A 19,398-nucleotide genomic window follows, 5' to 3' on the forward strand; every position below is an offset into this window, starting at 1 on the left:
TTCCTTCCTTCCTTCCTTCCTTCCTTCCTTCCTTCCTTCCTTCCTTCCTTCCTTCCTTCCTCTTCCTCCTTCCCCTGCCCCGTACCTCTATTTTCAATTTTGAAACAGAGTTTCTCCAAGTTGCCCAGGCAGGCCTTGACCTTGGGGTCTTCCTGCCTTAGCCTCCCAAGCAGCTAGAGTCACAGTGTGGGCTACCACACCTTACGTGAAGTTATGTGTGTACGTCTGCTAAAGGCTTTGTTTCTGTAACCAAAATGCAGAATTGGTTGCATTTCAGTTTCTGAGTTCTTTCATATAAGTGAGATAGTTTGGGTAGCTCTAATTAACTCTTTAAAGACAACAAAATAGAGTGGGGAAGTAAAATTCTTCAAAATTCTTCAAAATTTCAGCAATAAAACTGACATTGTGAGCAAAGATAGATTTCACTGGAGAGGAGAACCCATAAGGAATGCATGGAATGCTGAAAACTATACAAACAAGTGAAAACTATTTTTTAATAACACGGGGGGGGGGGGGGAGGAAGCAGCGAATAACATACCTTTTTTTTTTTTTGTAAGTGGAAAGATGCATACAAATAGCAATGGTATTTACATCTTTACAATGGAAACATATTGTCCCCACTTCAAGAGTAAGCAGAAGATTGCAGACTCTCAGGGTTTCTGATTGAACACTATTACAGTTGTAGGAAAAGGGAGGCAGGTCTGGGCATTCACATCTGTATCCCTAGCACATGGGAGGCTAAGGTTTGTTGAGAATTCAAAACAAGAACAAGCTAGAGAGTTAGACCAAGCCTTGTTAAACAGAATGAAAAAAAAAAAAAGCAGACAAGGGGCATATCTATAATTTCAGCTACTCAAAAGACCAAGACAGGAGGATCATTGAAATTCAGAAGTTAGAGCTTAACTCGAAAATAAAAGAGAGGGAGGAGATTGATTCTCTAACCACAAGAGTTACTCATTTTTGTTTTGTGTTTGTCAAGGCGTTATGAATATTCTTTTCATAATGACTCTGAGATGAGGGTCTCCTGGGTGGGAAGTGATGCCTGATACTCAGAAGACAAGGGGAGCCAGAGGTCGACCAAAGAGAACCATCCATTCTCTGTGCTTCCTCTGTGCCAAACTGGGCTATTGACTCTTTATGAACACTCTTAATAAACCCTCAAGAGCGCATGGAGATCTGCAGAATTTAATGTTGTAGAATTCAGAAATGGCTCCCACCTAGCGAGTGACAGCAGCAGGAATTTATCCATGTTGTCTGATACTACACTATGCCATCCTTTTCTACCATTCTTCTTTCCAAGGATGCCACATGAGGGCATTTGCATACACCTCTGTCTTATAAAGGCAACTGTTATCTGAACTCACTGGGATGTGTAATTAGAAAGCAACAGCATCTTCTGTCTTAAAAGAAACATTCCTTACTTTTTGACTAATGAGAGCTGGAGCATCATTCAAGGACAAGGCCCAGTTGGCGAAGTCAGTCGCATCAACGGTCTTGGCTTCTCTCGCAAGCTTTTCTTTCAAGAGAACTGCATGTTTACTGCTCCCTCCTCTTATGAATGAAATAACATCATCTATGATGTTATCGCGGGTGATGTTTACTGGAAAAAGCAAAGAAGACTTGAAGAAAGAAGCATTTGCAACTCTGTGGTCAGGTATTTGAGTGGCATTCGATAAATATGTATTAATATCTTTTTAGGATAGCTTAGTGTATTTGTTGAGCTTTAATTGTAAATGTTGCTCACATAAGTCTCCCCACCATAATATGTGAGGGCAAATATTTCTCAACAGTCAATTATAAATTTTTATTATATTTATTTTGAAAATTAATGGTGCAGGACAGATTGATATCTCATATAAATAAAAAGTATATATAAGAAAATTAACATGACTTTGAATGTATTATATGCATTTTGAAAACTTACCTTCATGATTACATTGTATATAATTGAAAGGGTTAGACTAACTTTGTAACCTGTATGTCTTCTAAAGCCTATAGCTTTGAGTTTTAGGTTCAGGTTAAGCTAAAGCCTTTCCAGAGAATGGAGGAATGTGACCCTATCTATGAGGACAGATATAAAAAAAGGCAAGCAAGCAATGACCTTTACTCAGCAAAAAAAGGACCAGACCCTTGTCTTTGAGATAGCATTTCTTAGCAACGAACCCAGACTTCTTCTGAGTAGCTTTTGACCTGCAGCCAAAAGTCCGCAGCCCCTAATCTTCAAGGATGAGCTAACCACCCCCACCTTCAATTGCAGCTGCATCCACACTTGGCAGGACTGGCCAAGCTTGAGCACCTAAGACTAACCAATTATCTTACTTTATAGCTTCCTCATCCAATCCTAAATTGCCAAGACTGCAACTTCAAATCTCCTGCAATTTTTCTTTTAAAAACCTAAAGGCCTTTGTCTCTGGGTGCCACTCTTTGCTGACCAGCAGGGGTGACCCCATTGCACAATGGTTAATAAACCTCTTGCTTTTGCAACGAGTCTTGGTCTGGGGGAGTATCTGGGAAGGGCGCGATCTTAAACTCCTGAGCTGTGAGACCCCAGGTCTTACATAATGAGCTTTAAATTATCTTGCTATTATAGAAATATTAGTACCTAAAAAGAATGATATAAAAAGGAAACTTGTTTCCATTCCCAAATCTTATTCCCTTTCTCTGTGTCTCTTTAAATGGAACGACTTTAAACAGTTCTAAAGTTTTAGAGTCATGAAGTTTTAGAACTGAAAAGGAATGAAGAGGTGTTTTTGTTTATCCTTCGTCATTTGTACAAATGAGAAATCTGAAGTGATGTAGAGGAGTGAGTAGCCTACGGTCATGTAATTAACTCCTGGAGTAGTGGTGGCTCCAGGGCTCTGTTCCTTTGTTAGTCAAAACCACATCCGCAGGTCCATGTGCTTCAAACAATGTCCATTGTCCCCTCTACAGCGCCTTCACTGTCAGCTGGCTCTTTAGAGATGAATCAGAGGCATTTTAAAAATTTTAAATAAAAGTTTAATAAAAAAATACAAACAATTTCATGTATTTCTAATTTGAGAAAGAAGTGAAGTCTCCAGCAGACATTCGTCCCTGTGAATTTGCAGAACATTAACAGAGCATGATGCCTGTACCGAGGACATCTAGAGGTCCAAAAAGGCGTTGCAGCGGTTGGGTGCTAAGGGAAGATTACCTAAGGAAATCAACTGGAGGGGAGAGTCGGGAGGATGCTTTAGGTCTTGTTCTTTGTACTGGACACAAGATCCTATATAATTAGCCTGTTTCAAACCTTGGAAAATTAAGGAGAGAAAGAAACTGGTCCTCAAGAAACTTTCCCACCCGTGACTGGTTTTCTACCACCACCATAAAACATACACAAATACATGTGATATGAGTAGCAGCCCCTTGAGCCGTGAGCCTCCTTGCACAGCAGTGACACCGACTGGTGTGTCTGTGGGCTGCCTGTCCTCATAGTGACTGAAGAAAAACAAAGTAGTTCCTAAGAAATGATTTTTGACATTTCTAAATGAAGGTGGTAAAGAGTGCTGATCGCAAGAGGCAATACCCTTAGCTATGGGCTGTTGGCGCTGCCTTCCTCAGTCTAACTAATCAGCCCATACTTACCAGTTTTACCACCAGTTGTCTTTATGCAGTCATTCTTATGAGCAGCCGCCATGAGTGACGCATTATCAAGGATGAAACTTTGAGGGAGGTGGAAAGATGCATCCGCTTTAAAGCCAAGACACCGTTTGACATCATTCAGTTCGACACCTGCATTATAAATTCATATAAAGATTATTTGATATTGTCTACTGCTATCACAAATAAAGTCTAATTTTACTGTTCCCAGATATCATTATTGACTAAAGGTAATATCAGGTCTTTTCCGCCTTGTCTTTTTATTGAAATCTAATGGCATCCTTTCACTTGGCTTGTCAGCTTAGTAGCAAAGTACATATTAAATTTACCACCTGCTTAAAAATGGTGTAGATCAGCCAAGGTGGTTTTAGTAAAATCCTTTGTGATACCCAAGGGAGACAGCAGCATCTAACATGTATTGAATGGTTATTATATGCCTGACATCACTCCAAATATCTTGCATGAGTTAGCTAATTTAATTCTCACATTAACCTTATAAAGTATCACTGAGTTTCATTTGCATCTATAGAAACACAGAACAAGACTCAGTTGTTTTGGATAGATGATTTGAATATATAGCAACTTCATTTTGTCTGATACTATGAATACTCGCAAAAACCAATCTTGGTGGCATATGCCTACCCAAGCAGTGATGCCCTGAAAAGTCTGTAATTTATTATAATATATTTATATATACTATTGCATATATAATATATATGCTATCTTATATAACTCAATAGTTCCTTTGTTTTAACGGGACTTTAGTGAGCCCTTCAGCTTTTGTTCATATTTCTCTTTCTGATGCTCCTTCATACATATACACAATACATATGCTATTGTTTGTTATAAAGCCACATATTTTATTTTTAAAAGAAAGGAAAACTAAGTTTAAAACAGAGTTTAATTCGACTGCTATGTATTTCTTGTACATTTGAGGGACAGCTGAAGAATTATCTGGTTTCATTTCCAGTGAGAAGGGAAAAGGTAGGATTTAAAGAATTAAAGAGAAGGAGGAGGAGGAAGACGAGAATAACAAAGAAAAAGAATTCTATATTCTTACACTCACCAGTAAGTAGTATGAGGTCTCTAATTCTGAAAAAGAGGGTGGAAAATGGCTGACTACAAAGACCTTATTTTCTACCTCAGCAGTGACCCTTCCATATGCGAATGACCTAAAATGGTGTAGAGAGATGCAGTTTCCTCTTCAAAGGCACTGGAACTAGCCCAGGGACCATTTTCTAAGGCTAGAAGGTAGGTAGGCATAAGTAGTCTTAAGGCTTAAGTAGGCTTAGTAGGCTTAAGGGTCAGAAGTGAGGATCTCATTTGTAGAACTTTGATTTGAGGACACATCTGGGCTGGTGGGTTCTCTGATCACAATGGCTAAGCCTTTCCTCCCCTGGTTCAGTTCCTCTCATGCTCCTCACTCTGTGAATCTGCTGTGACTGAGCCTAGCAAGCGGAGCTCGCAGGGAACTCACTGTGCTGTGGATACAGCTCCGAGCAACACAGTGAGCCAAACATCTTCATAGTGCATGACCCTGGGGGAGGCCTCTATACGCTCAAGACCAGACTGAGCTACCCTGTCATCTGTTCACACAGGAAATGTTTATTGATACAGGGAGAGTGTCAAGCTTAGGATCACCATAACTTTCCACTTTCCAGTTGGCACTTAAGACCTTGACACACACAGGAGCCATGCAAGTATATCTTAACAACACATTTTTGTACAACAGGGAGACCCAATTATTGTGAGGATGAAGAGGAGATATGCTGGCATCTATTAAGTATTGCAACTAGTCATAATCACTCACAGCATAAGTGCTTATCATTTGGGATTTTTGTTTTGTTTTGTTTTGTTCTTTGAGATGAGTCTCTCTACATAATCTTGGTTGTCCTGGAACTGTCTTTGTAGACCAGAACTCAGAGGTCCTCCTTCCTCTCTGCCTCACAAGTGCTGGGAATAAAAACACGCACCACCATGTCCACCTATGCTTATGATTTATTAACACAGTCATTTTGGGTTTACTTTATTATTTTTGTTTTTATGAAATGCAGCCTTTCTGTGATATCCAGGCTGGCTTCAAACTCATGGCCTTTAGCAAGCACTTTACCTTAGTTTTTTAAGTAGCTGAGTTTACAAGTAATATTGCTGTACCTGACTGTTCTACTTTATTCTTGAAAGAATTAGATGGATCTTTAGGTCTAAAGCATCTTTTAATTCTGGAGGATGCATGGATGAATCACTATGTTACCTTTGATCCATGGTTTTGACTGTAACAAAGTCTTATTCAACATGGCCTCAACTGAACTATTTCCATAATATTCAAATGATCACCATATGACACAAAACTAATTTTCAAACTCTTGTACTATACTACTGATCTTTCTTCCTCTCAAAGATAACAATAAGAACAATTCTCACCAACATTGAAGAATGCCTTGGAAGACAGTCATCATACATAAATTGAACTAGTTTGAGAATTAAGAGTTAGGTTATGACAGGGGTCTTTCCAGAGACTGATACTCCAACCAAGGACTATGCATAGAGATAACCTAGAACCCCTGCACAGATGTAGCCCATGGCAGTTCAGTGTCCAAATGGGTTCCATAGTAATGGGAACAGGGACTGCCTCTGACACAAACTGATTGGCCTGCTCTTTGATCATCTCCCCCTGAGGGGGGAGCAGCCTTACCAGGCCAGAGAAGATGACAATGCAGCCACTCCTAATGAGATCTGATAGACTAAGATCAGAAGGAAGGAGAGGGGGACCTCCCCTCTCAGTGAACTTGGGGAAGGGCATTCGTGAAGAAGGGGGAGGGAAGATGGGACTAGGAGGGGAGGAGAAAGAGGTTTATGGGGGGATACAAAGTAAATAAAGTGTAATTAATAAAAGTTAAAAAAATAAAAACAAGATACCCATTATCATAAAAAAGTTAGGTTATGTAAATTATTTCTTATACCTTCTTCTACATCTCAAATAATATTTCCATAGAAACTCTATTCCGAATAATAGTCATTCCATTCTAATATAATTTGTGAATTTCTCAATCATACTATTGAGTAGTTTGGGAGCAAGTGATTATTCAAATGTAAATCAATGAGCGATTTGATAGACTGTTAGATTCTCTCAGAGAAACAGATTATTAGGTTATTTCATTTTCAGAGTTTACTGAAAGGGGATAATGAAAACAACAATACTCCATCAGAACCACACTTAGAGTTAGAATTCATTTTCAAGCATACCGTTCTCTTTCATGGAGGCTTTATCCAAGACGTATATCAGTTCATAGAGTCCTCCCAGAGACCCAGAGCTGCTGTAGTGAGTCCCATAGGTTTCCAGAAATCCAAAATATTCTCCCTTTTCATAGGAAACTGGCAGAGCTTTTATATCATCCAGGAAAGTTTTCGTCAGCATAACATCCCGATTTCTCATCACAAATCGACCCAGCTGAATCATTCCTTTCACGTACATAAACATTTTTCCCTTTGTTGAAGGAGAGAAAATTGACTTTCGTTACTATCATTCAAACAAATCATAAAGCCAGGAGAGTAATACCTCAGCAGTGACTACCAGGGCAGACCACATCAGAACCAGTAAACATGAACTGTTGTTGGTGATGTTCAGCAACTGAAACTCTCAGACATGGCCGGTTGGACACTTTGATGACCTGCCTGGTAGTTTCTCATAAAATTAAACACTCACCTGCCTTCATGAGCATGAGTTTATTTAGTCCTGGCTGTCCTGGAATTCACTCTATAGACCTGGCTGGCCTTGAACTCAGAGATCTGCCTGCCTCAGCCTCCCCAGTGCTGGCAATAAAGGCATGCGCCACCACAACTGGCAGCAATGGCACTTTTAAATGCACGCCAAAGGGTATGTTTCAGAATTCCACAGCAGCATTAGTTAGAACAGCTTCAAATGTGAAAGAGCTCGAACACCCACCACCAGAGGAGTTGCTAAGCATATAATGTTTTATCCACACAAAGGGAGTTTGAGTAATCTGTCAGTGCAAACACTACTGACACATGCAACAAGTAATCGCAAGTATATAGTGATTAAAAAGAAGTACTGCATGGTGCCCTTCATAGTAACAGATATAATTAAGCTGTCACAATGAAAACCTGGTCAGTGGTTGCTTCTCAGTTGGTAGGGGATTGACTGTGAGGGTCACCATGGAATTTTCTCGGGCTGATGGGATGTTCTATCTTGTTTGAAGATGTAGGTTCTATGTTTGAAGGCATGTACTGTTTTTTTTTTTTTTTGGTGTGTATTTTAAGCCCTTGTGGGTATATACCCCTAACAAGAATCTTACAGGAACTTCCTTCATACATAACAAACAATAATGAGTTCCGTCTTCTGATCTGCCCTAGTTTTCAGCGGCATCTTAAAGGTGAGCAAAATGGATCAGGATTCTTTTCTTTTACTATGTCAAAAAAAGATGCTTCTCTTGGGATTTAGAGTAAAACGGACATGATATTCTTTGGCTCAGCTGATCTCAAAGGTAGGTCTTAGATCATTTTCGCCTAATTTGGATGTTTTTCCTTTCACCTTAAAACAACAACAACAACAAAACTCCATTCTTTTGGCTTCACGAGCCTCACCAGCTGCTCCCCATTTCCTAGCCCCTCATCAGACACAGCATTGCCTGAAAAGCTTTTTTATATATTCTATTTCTAACTCGTTTCTTATTTTCTCTTTAATCTATTTTCTTTTCTTTTTTTTTAGAGGAGAAGGAGTGTGTTGAAAATGACTCAAATCCTTGAGCATGCTAGGTAGACACTCTATCACTGAGCTATATTTCCATTCACTAAAATCTAATCCAGCCATTCTGCAGTCCTGACAAAGACAAAACCATTCTGGTCAAGGTTTCCAAGGACCTTCGTAATCCTAAGGCCAGTGATTACCATCCTCAGTTTTGACCCATTAGCTCACTTGGCAGAGTTAATGGTCAGGTCCTGGAGCTTATGAAGCTGTAGAAGATCAACATGGAGATCTTGTTAACATGTGCTTCTGACTTTTGTATCTCGGCGGAAAGCAGCCTGGCTTCCCATTGATCTACGCGATCTGATCCAGGGACCTAACTGAGCAGCAAGGTTCAAAGGCATTATACCTCTTGCTTTCTGGTTTTCTCTGTTTGTTTCTCCTTTTATAACATTCTTTAAATTGAAGTTCCCCAAATTTAGCACTCATTCTTCTACTTATAACGTGTATTCTAACCATGTTCTTTGTCCCACAAAGGCCTCTGATACATCTACCCCCACTTCCTACCTGACACCTTCAACTGAACACCGAACAGGGTGCTCACATTTAATCTAACTAGAACTAACCCTGGTCTTCCTTTCAGCCTCCTTTGCTTGAAAGGTCCCCCATCAGCAACTCCATCCTTCAAGTGGCTTAGGCTCTAAACACTGCAGTCAGATCTAGTGGGAACTATCCTAGTGGGAACTTCTGTGTCCCATCTGGATTCCTGCACTGGCTTTTACAACACTCCTATGCTCGTTCTTTGCAAGTCCAACCAATCTTTCCCCAATACAGTGCCCAAAGCAGCTGTTTTAGGTATAGCAATGAATGTCAACAATTGTGCTGAGACCCCCGTTGCAGAGAGGAAATTCACCCTTTACAGTGAGCTTTGAGGCTCTGTGTGATCCAATTAAAATTCCCTTTCAAATCTGTTCTCTTTCTTGTTCAATGTGACAGAAGCATTCCATTAGACTCTTCATATCTTTGAACCCAACTTTAATAGTCCTTCTTCCAGATACACTGTCTTTAATTCAGCTGCCTGGCGACATAGCCCTTAAATACTTGCTCTGATCTTGTCTTTTCAATGAAGCCCACCCTTGAGCTTTCCTTTTGGCACTGTTGTCTGCTACCCATTCACCAATTTCCCTTAAGCTTCTCTACCTTTCTCTTTTCTCTATAGCACCAATCAATTTCTAAAGATTGGATAGCTGCTTTTCTTTGTTGTTATATTTATCGTTTTTGGCAGACACCCTCAGCCAAGCTTTCAGCTGCACAAAGGTATGATTCTCTGTTGGCTTGATTAAAAAAAAAAGTATTCTAAGTATCTAGGAAAATGCCTAGCCTACACTGTGAGTCTACAGTTAAGAAAGCAAGGAATGGGCTAAAAAAATTGCCAGCTCTGTGCACGTTGAGGCAGTGCGCAGACTCACACAAACTAGTTGTACAATTAAGCACAATATGAATATTGAGAGTGAATTATTACTCTCAATATTACTCTGAAGATGAAGGGTCTAAGCAGGTGATGATGATATCAGGAAAGGAAGAGTAAGCGTTTGATCAGTATCCCACCAATGCCAAAAGAGTATGTTATATTTAGTCTAAAGGTGGTGAAATGAACTTTGAAATCTGCATGAAATATAAAAACAAAAACTTTTAAAAAAAATACTCAGTCTAAAACTGTGATTCCAAAGTAAGCAGACTGATTTTGTGTGCAATGTGTATGGCGTCATTGCTTGGGAAATAGACTGTACAGCAAACACGTAGGCATCACTCTGATGGTCCATTCGATAAATAAGTAAATTCTTCCAGATTAATTCTTCATTGTATTAACTAATAATCATGGTGATTGTTAAATGGGATGCTCTGACACTGATGTTTCAGTCAAGCAGTGTGCTCTGAACTCTTAGAACACACTTAAGTCACTAATGCCCAGTGTTGGCCTCACTGACTACTACTGGCATCTGAGCATTCCCTGCCATGGCAGTTTGCTTCCTGTTCTAGAACAGTTTACTTCCTGTTCTGTGAAGATTTACTGTGCTTTACTTTCGTTTCCTATTACCTCAAAGAGAGACTGAGGTCACTTGAAATATGTCCTATCATAACCTTTATATGAATTATCTAGTTCTTACCGTCTTTGACAAATATGTTGACAATCGTTTAAACATTTGACTCTTGAAGTGCGAAAATTGAAAATTAGTTGAAACTTCTTCAGGTTTTGAGTTTGAAGAGTTTTTTTCCGGGAAAACATTTTCAACTCCTTTTATAGGTGCTTCAGTAATTTTAAATTTTAGAGCTAAATTTACATTAAAATTCGAGGTCTTTTCTTGGATGATTTGTTTGAAGATATGAATCTCTTCTTCATAATTCTCAGTTCTGAAAATTTTATCAGCCTTGGTCTAAAAATAAAGAAGAGCTGTTAAAAAACAAACCCAAATCAGACAGCTATTTAAAAAGTAGTAAAGGAAGGAGTTTAAGATGAAAGTGCTGGAGTCACATTTTGTGGTTCAAGTACAGAGCCTGTGTTTTAAATTTTATTTTTTGTTGCTGTGATAAAATATCCCAACAAAAACAATTTTAGTGAAGAAAGACTTATTTGTCTCAGAACTATATCACTGTGAAGAAATCTAGGCAGGAATCTGAAGCGGCTGGTTGCATATCACCCGTAGTTAAGAGCAGAGAAAAAATGAATCAGTGTATACTTCTGCTCAGTTTTCTTCCTCTGCTGTAACATCACTTAGGACCTAAGCCCTGAGAATGGTAGCTTTCTGCATCCATTAACACAGGTAAGACGATCTCCACAGCCATGCCAATAGGTGATTCTAGATTACGTCAAGTGAACAATTAATTACAACTGGCCATCACAGCCCCTCCCCTTTTAACTTGGCACATGGACACATCACCTTTAAGGTATAACCTTCTAACCCTTGTCTGCAAAATTCATGTTTATATAATAACGTAAAATATAGTTCAACTTTGTAAAAATCCCCTGCCTTCAAAAATTCAGACAGGTTAAACATTCAAAGTCTCTTAATTCTAAGTGCCTATGAAATAATAATAATAATAAAAAAATTAAGCCATGTTCTTCCAACATATAATGGCACAGAATAAATGAATTGGGATGTAAAACAACCACACGAAAATCTGTTCCCCAGAAATTCAACAGGGAAAAGAAGCAATTCCTATACCTTCATATTCAACATCTGAGGATTGTAGTACAGTCTGGCCTCCAAAGGGCTTGAGTAGCCCTACCCTTCCAGCCCTGCCACCTGGAGCATCACAACTTCTCTCCTTGGCTTAGGTCAGATTCATTGCACACCTGCAGCTCTCCTTAGCAGAACTATGGTACCAGATTTCAAGTATCCTGGAGCCTCTGTTGAAATTGAGGCTTCACCTTCATAGCTTCATCCAGCAGTTTATCACGGCCTCTCTGCACGACTCCCACCCTGCCACACAATGCCTGGCCTCAGCTGCTCTCCATGAATCCCTCAATATTGCACACTTCATGCTTCAAAATCTGTACGATGTGAACGGTGTTTACAGCTCTGCCAAGTGAGGGCCAGCCCTCTAAGATCTACTCTGGCTCCTCTCGGGCCACAGCTCTACCCACTTCTGAGTGCTGACCCCGGGAAAACATACTTCTGTTGTCCTAGGGCAGCCTTGGGAGCTTCTCCACAGTGGCAGTACCAACCTGAATACTGTAGTGCCTTGATGGTTCCTCTGTCAAATGAATCAGTCCAGTATTTTTATATTCACTTTCACTCAGTGTCTCAGGTCACAGGTAGAATGAACCCATATTTTTGGTCAAAATACCAGACAAATGGCCTCTGGCTCAGTTCCCAATAGAGTGTTCTCTGAAGCATCACATCATGTCTCTACTGCCCACATTCTTAAGACTACTGTCTTCCTAGCGCCTACTGTGGCCCACTAACCTCTACTACCAGATTTCCTAACCCAAGGTTCCAAACTCTTCCATATATTCCAGTCATAAAATGGTTCAGGTAGCAAAAGAAGCACATATGTTCATCACAACAATAATCCCACCTTCTCAGAACCAATGTTATTTTACTAGAATAATAATAAAAATGTAGAATAATACATTATAAATTACATATTTAAATTATATTAATTGGTATTAATATATTTATAATATAATCACAAATATATTTATAATTAATATTAATACAATTAAAGATATTGTGAATAATTTTATAATTTGTAAATAAACAAATATAGGATAATAATAAAAAATAGAATAAAACCCAGTTTTGTTTCTATTGCTGTGATAATGTACACAGACAGAAAGAAGCAACTTTAAGGTTGTAGTCTAGCATTGTGAGGAGGCTAAGGCAGACTTTTGAAGCAGCTCATCATACCAGCAGTCAAGGGTGGAGAGAGAATGAGTAGGAATGTATGCTTACTGCTCAGTTTCTTATTAATATTCTTCTACAGCTCAGGGTTCAAACCCAAGAAGTAGGGCCACCCACTTTTATGTTGGGTCTTCCTACATCAAATAACATAATTATGACAGTCTCCCCAGACCTATGCATAGACCAACTTGTTCTAGAGAACCTCTCATTGGGACTCTTCCTCAGATGATTCTAGATGGTGTGATGTCAGTTATGAAAACTGTCACCACGCCTGTGATCTTCAGGACATCCCTACATACACTGTGCATCGTCTTATTTCCAGAAGAGAAAAAAAGAGATACTTATCAACATTCCATGGGATTCAATGAGAAAATTTGTATCAAACAATATGCAGCAAGATTTCAATAATTACTCTTTCCCCATAATATACATGTTGCACAAATTCATACACATAAAATATACTTTTTGTTGTTGTCATTTCTCACTCTCATCTCAAATACGAGCTTAAATATCATGTGTTTTCAGGAAGCTACTTAATCTCTTAGCCTTGTAAGTTTTTAGAATATATGGTTTGGTGGATCCTCTTTTTAAACAAAATAAAATAGAAACCTCTTCTGCTATAATTGCTTATTAAATAGACCCTCAGTGGAGAGCTATAAGAAGTCAGGTTTCTGCCTGCTTTATACTCTCACTGTTACAGCTTCCCTACTGAGCAAACTGTCTGTGTGTGGAAGGTACGAAGAAAATGTATTAACCTCAATATGTAGAGTAATAATAAAGCTAATAACTGGCATTTATTGTTTGCTCTGTGCCAGATGCGGTTAAAAGTGTTTCATGTACATGTGGAGAGGAGTGACTTCAGGAATGTGACAATAATACACTCCAGAACTGGTCCTCTTGCAGAAATGCTAATTTGAACAATTTCCACAATACAAATATAGTCACAAGGGCTAAGAAACCCAGAGATTGAGAGATCATTCAACCTGAGCACAGCATAAAAATAAGAAAATATGCCTGAAAGAAGACCATGCCTCCACTAGCTCAACCCAGAGAGCACACTGTGGAGAAGCCCTCTTCTGTAAGGAAGAGGAGTAAAGCGAGTGTTAGACTTTGCCTTGGACTACAGGAAGATAACGCAAAAATCAGATGCCTGTGGCCCCAGGCTCTTGGTCAGTCACTGTGGATTGAATCTCCAGCCTGCTCTATTGACAGGCAAATTCATGGCTCTGAATCTGGATCCTAACCTGAATCCTCATAACTCCAAATGTCAGGTTAACCTAATGCTCCTAGGACACAGATCTTTTCTTGTAAAGCCAGCCTCTAAGATTGTTTTAGTGCTAGGCTGATTCCTCTAGTCTCAGACTCCAGAGTGAATTGAGGATCCGATTGCTACACTTTCCTGATATAAAAGGTGCCACTTAAGTATCTCAGGTCCAGACAAGTCACTTCTGATACAAGACACAATATAACCTAACCTCAGCATGCATTTACAGCCTTAAGCCCCAGGATCAACCGGTTCTAATGAATATAGGTCCCTACTTTGTGTAGGCCAGGCCAGGTGGTTCCAGGCTACCAATGAACTCCTTTAAACTCGAGCTCTGGGCTCATAACAGGCTTTTGGCAGCTTCAATATCAGCTTGGTTTATAAACCCTCAAATTTCATGCCCATCACTGTGAAACGCTGGCCCCTGCAGCTTTAGCTTTAAGCTACCAACTATGGGCAAAGCACCCATCCAGTTTTCCATTACCATGCTTGTGCTCACAGCTTCTAGACCCAAGCTGACCCTGTAGCCTCAAGTACTAGGTCAGCACCGAGTACTTGAGTGTCTTTAGTCTTGACCCTTGTGCACAAGGGCTCTGCTCCCTCCCAGAGCTGGTCTGGCCCACATAGTTGAGGGTCCAGGTATACTAGTATGATTCAGCCTTCAAGTTTGTCTCAGAAAAAGCTTAATTACAATACAGTTCACAAAGAAAAATATACAAAATCAAAACTAGTAGTTTGACACATAAATAAAAACCATTAAAATGTTTAGTTTTATGAGATTGAGGTTAAATTGTTAACATTGTATAAAAGCTTGTTATAGAGGAGGACCTCCCCTATCAGTGGAGGTGGGGAGGAGCATGCATGAAGAAAGGGGAGGTAGGGTGGGTTTGGGAGGGGAGGAGGGAGGGGCTTATGAGGGGATATAAAATGAATAAAGTGTAAATAATAATAATAATAATAATAATAATAATAATAATAATAAAAGAAAAAAAGCTTGTTATAACTATAAGATGTTTTATGAAAGCCTTATGGTGAGTCATGATATTTCCAAGGCAAAAATTCATAGTGAAAAATCACACAATGTAAAGAGTCAAAAAATCACCATTAAACAAGCAAGCAAACAAACAAACAAAAAATCACCTAATTCAAAAGAAAGAGAAGGAAAAAAAGAACAAGGAATCCGTAAAACAGTATGAAAACAATTACATGGCAGAGGTTAGCCCTTACCCACCAATAATTACCTTGGAAGTAAATTGATTACATTGTCCATTTGAGAGATGCAGAGTGGCTCCGTAGATAAAAACCACAGCCCTGACCACATGCTGCTTGCAAGACACTCATTGATTGAAAGAAAGGATATACCTCATACAAATGTAAACAAAAGCGGAACAGAGGTAGCCAAACTTGTGTCAGATAAGACAGAGTTTAAGTACTGTGCAAAGCGATAAGGAAAGGCATTGTATAATGATAAAATCATTAATTCTTCAACAAGATCCACCAGCTCTAGGTGTGTATGTGGCCAAAATCAGAGCACCTAAAAATAGAAAGCAAATGTTGGCATGTTCTAAAATCTCCTTTTTGCTTCTCTTTTCCTTTGCTATATATTTTCCTGTGTGATCTCAGGGCCTTTTGGGAATTCAGTGATCACAAGAGTGAAGATCACTTTCTGGCATTCTCCTCGCCTTCAGATTGGTCCTATCTACTCTTTGTATGATAGCTACGTACACACCATAGAAAACCTCAAACTCAAAATTATCAAAAGTCTTAGGACTCATTTCTACTTTAGGAGAGTTCTCATACATCTAACTCTCCTATCTCTTTTGATGCTTCCCTGTTCCCTGAGGAGGGATCTCCTGACATTTTGTCTGGTATGTGTCATTTATTAGGCACTGTTCCAGCAGTTTACAATTATTAGCCCTTTTAGTATCCCCACCCCCAAAATTTATCATCACTTTGCTGCATATAAAACACTGAGATTTAACATGGATTGCCTAGTAAATGAAGGAATTTATCAAATTCTAACCAGGGAGTCTCAATTCAGAATTAGGCAGTTATCTCCACTTTTTCTTCAGTTGATATACAATGACCTCCATGCTTACATGTGCTGGGTTCACCCCTCTATCCATAGTCTGTGTCCACTGCAGACCCAGACATGCGTTCTGTTATCTCCTGCTTGGATTCTGTCTCTCCTTTCTCATTGGCTGTGGTCATCTCCCTTTGAAACTCCTCCTTATAAAACGGAAACATCTAAAATGACACTCCGACCATTTTGTTGTGCTCCATGGCTTCCTCACCATCTTTGGCATGAATTAACTCAACGTACTCAAAATGGCATGAATTTCTTTATGATTTGACCCTGCTTCTGACTACAAGTTGGAACCCATAAGAATTAATTTATAGATCATAATTCTTCTTATTACAACAACTTTTAAAGGGAAAGTCTTCATATTTATTTCTTGGGAAATATCAACATAAAACAAATAAATGAACACGTATACAATCATCTTTATCTGTCAGCTGTCAAGCTTTCTAAATGGACTCAAGCTGCCTGTAGAAAGACAAACTGAAATGTTCATCAGGCCTCTTCATGTTGTTGTCACCTCTAAGGAAAATTTGTCATCTAATAAATGTTCATTTGATTGAAGTTTCTTGTCTTCATTATAAATATCATCTTTAAAAAATATTAAGTCATATTAATAAGATAAATGATGGTATATAATTCTGTTATCCACTTGTATGGAGAAACTCTTCATGACACCTTTACTAGCTTTCTATACATATTTTATTTTGGGTTTCCCTTTAGTCTTCCAAAATTGAGAAAAACTAGAGGCTGAAAGATAGTAAGATTTTCAATAGTATTTTAGATGAGAAAGGTAAATAACTTAGTATTTTTGATGACAAAAGCCTGAGGCAATAACAGTGAGGATGGAGAATATAAAGCTAAAGTTAAAATTAAAGCTTTACGATTGATCAACTACTGTGCACTTTGAAGTGGGTCTGTAAGGGAAGGCCTGGAAATGCTTTTCAGGATTTAAGCTCAGTGATAAGGAAGATACTTCTCCCATCTACCGTTAGGAATGTTGACTGGTGATAACTGCAGACAATGAGAGTGACAATTACCTAGTTCAGAGGAGGATATCAGCTAGAAACAGCGTTTGTAGCTATCAGAACTAAATGAATGCTGAACTTACTGGAAAGAGAAGCATCAATGATTCAGGGAGAGTGTGAAAAAGAGAGCTCAATTGAAGCAAACAGAAAATCTGGCAACACCAAGAAGTAAAGACTGCCTGGAATAAAAACAGCTCCAAAGAAAATTGAGCCAGATTTGGGGAGGGCTGATGGCTGTGAACATCAGCTGGGGTTTTCAGTGGTTCCATAGCTCTGGAGCTGAGATAGGGTTCCTACCCATAAGGGATGGGTTTTAAACCACAGAAAATTTGAGACAAGAAACATCAAGTTATTCTCTCAATAACTAAAGACAATAACTTTTTGCCAATGAGTAACCTAAACAGGGTTTAAAAATTATCTCATACATGTTGGCAAGATGGATCAATGGGAATTTGTGTTCGCTATCAAGGCTGATGACGTGAATGCCATCTCCGAGACCCACATGGTAGAGAAGGGCAACCGACCCCTGCAAGTTCCCTGTGAATTCCGTGAGCTCCACAGTGTGCGCATGCACTCACAATACATAGGTGAAATATAATAAAAACTCATTCAGCAGGCAGGAATCTGTGAGCGTGCCCTCTGCACATGCGGTTGGTAATAGACAGTAAGAAAGTATACTTAACTTAGATTTTGTACTGATTCACAAAATGCAGAAGATGTTTTATTTTACTGAACATTTGAAACGGAAGAAAAAGTAAATTAAACTAGAGATTTCCACTCATAAAAAAAATTCCCATTTATTCATGCGTAAGATGACAAGCTTGGCCACTTACTTTCCAAGACCGTGACAGATTTGTCTAAGGCACCACCACTCACAGCACCAAGGTGACACAGGCGCTTAGCAAGGCCTCAGCTGAAAGAGCTCTCTGCCCTGATTGATACCAAGTAAGAACCCTTGTTCACATCCCTGCTTACTTTGTTTTTTTATGAGCTTGATGGAAAAACTTATTTGGAGGCACTAATCGCACCCGAGCTAATCAAAAGTGATTATAGATTTTTATTTATTCCACATCGTGTGAACATAGGTTAGTCTTGCAATGGAAAGCTTAATGCGTTTGATTGTGGGGCGCTGTTCCAAATATCCCATGAGTGTCAGTAATATACAGGGCAGAAACCACGTCTTCCGCCTTATATCTTTCTAGAGGTGGGGCAAGGGTGTGTTTACTCTCCTGGTGTTCTTGATGTGGCCACCCAGCCCTAACCATTTCGTATCATACAAGTTTTGCCTTTATACAGAAGTTGCACGTGCCAAGCAACTTTCCCCTATCAGTAACGGCTAAAGGCGCCATGTTTTCTATATTCCATTTAGAAAAGCGCTTAAGATTTTTTTACTGTCAGACAAAGTGCTTCGTGTTTTTAATCACAAGAGCTCAGAGGCTGAGGCAAGTAGATCTTGGTGAGTTTGAGGTCAGCCTGGGCTACATAGTGAGTTCTAGTCCAGAAAGTCTAGATAGTAAGACCCTGACTCAAAAAAAATTTTTTTTCATTTATGTTGAGTGTGTATTACATAGGCACTTCGTGCCACATGGTGCATGCGTGTAAGTGAGAAACAGCTTGGGTGAGTCTGTTTTCTTCCATTATGTGGATCCCAAGGATGAAACTCAGATCTCCAGACTTGGTGAAAAGTGTTTTTACCAGCTGAATGATCTCACCAGCTCAGAAAACTACTTTTTTCGATAGAGTGTTGGCTTTCACCCACAAAATTTTGTACTTAAATGAGGCAAATAAGATACTATGGAAAAAGACCATAACCTCCAAATTTCCTCCAGATTTGTGGGAAACTGTTGACTTTATTCTAGATTTACAGGTGCAAGAGATCTAACAGTGTGGTCTAGATATGAGTTAACATCACAGGCAAATAGGATAGCTTCATGCTGAGATGGGTAGGGATTTATTTATGATTATTAAAAAGTCTATATGTACTGTAGTGTGATGGGTGTGGCATCAGCGGGAAGAACTTTCCAGAAACTCAAGAAAGAAGACACGAAGGGCTTTCTTCTCCGAAAGGACCAATTCGATGAACAACTGGCATGGAAGCAGTTTGATCATTTTGATCACACAAAAAATCTGCTCTAATTTTATTTTTAGTCATTTTAGCACCCTGGCTGATTCTTTTTTATAGAACATAGGTATTTTTCCCAAATCTTTATCACTAGGGGTATGTTGTTAGGGCTGATGAGAGACTACAGTGTGTTTCTGAGAGGTCTAAGATACATCTCTCTGTCAGCACCACAGTCGCT

The 19,398-nt window shown here is 39.2% G+C and overlaps 1 protein-coding gene across 1 annotated transcript in view; it reads right to left on the reverse strand.

Moving 5' to 3' along the window:
• C9 (complement C9) overlaps positions 1–19,398 on the reverse strand; it is a 45,610-nt gene that overhangs the window by 5,407 nt on the left and 20,805 nt on the right. Inside the window, exons 6-9 of the mRNA XM_055601081.1 lie at positions 10,489–10,755; positions 6,862–7,102; positions 3,604–3,750; positions 1,422–1,600 (exon numbers count right to left, since the gene is read on the reverse strand). Of these exons, the coding sequence (XP_055457056.1) occupies positions 1,422–1,600; positions 3,604–3,750; positions 6,862–7,102; positions 10,489–10,755 (834 nt within the window). The remainder of the gene's footprint in view (positions 1–1,421; positions 1,601–3,603; positions 3,751–6,861; positions 7,103–10,488; positions 10,756–19,398) is intronic.

The sequence above is a fragment of the Psammomys obesus genome, unplaced genomic scaffold, assembly GCF_907164565.1.
Source record: "Psammomys obesus unplaced genomic scaffold, mPsaObe1.curated_primary_1811, whole genome shotgun sequence".
In the NCBI taxonomy this organism is placed as follows: domain Eukaryota; kingdom Metazoa; phylum Chordata; class Mammalia; order Rodentia; family Muridae; genus Psammomys; species Psammomys obesus.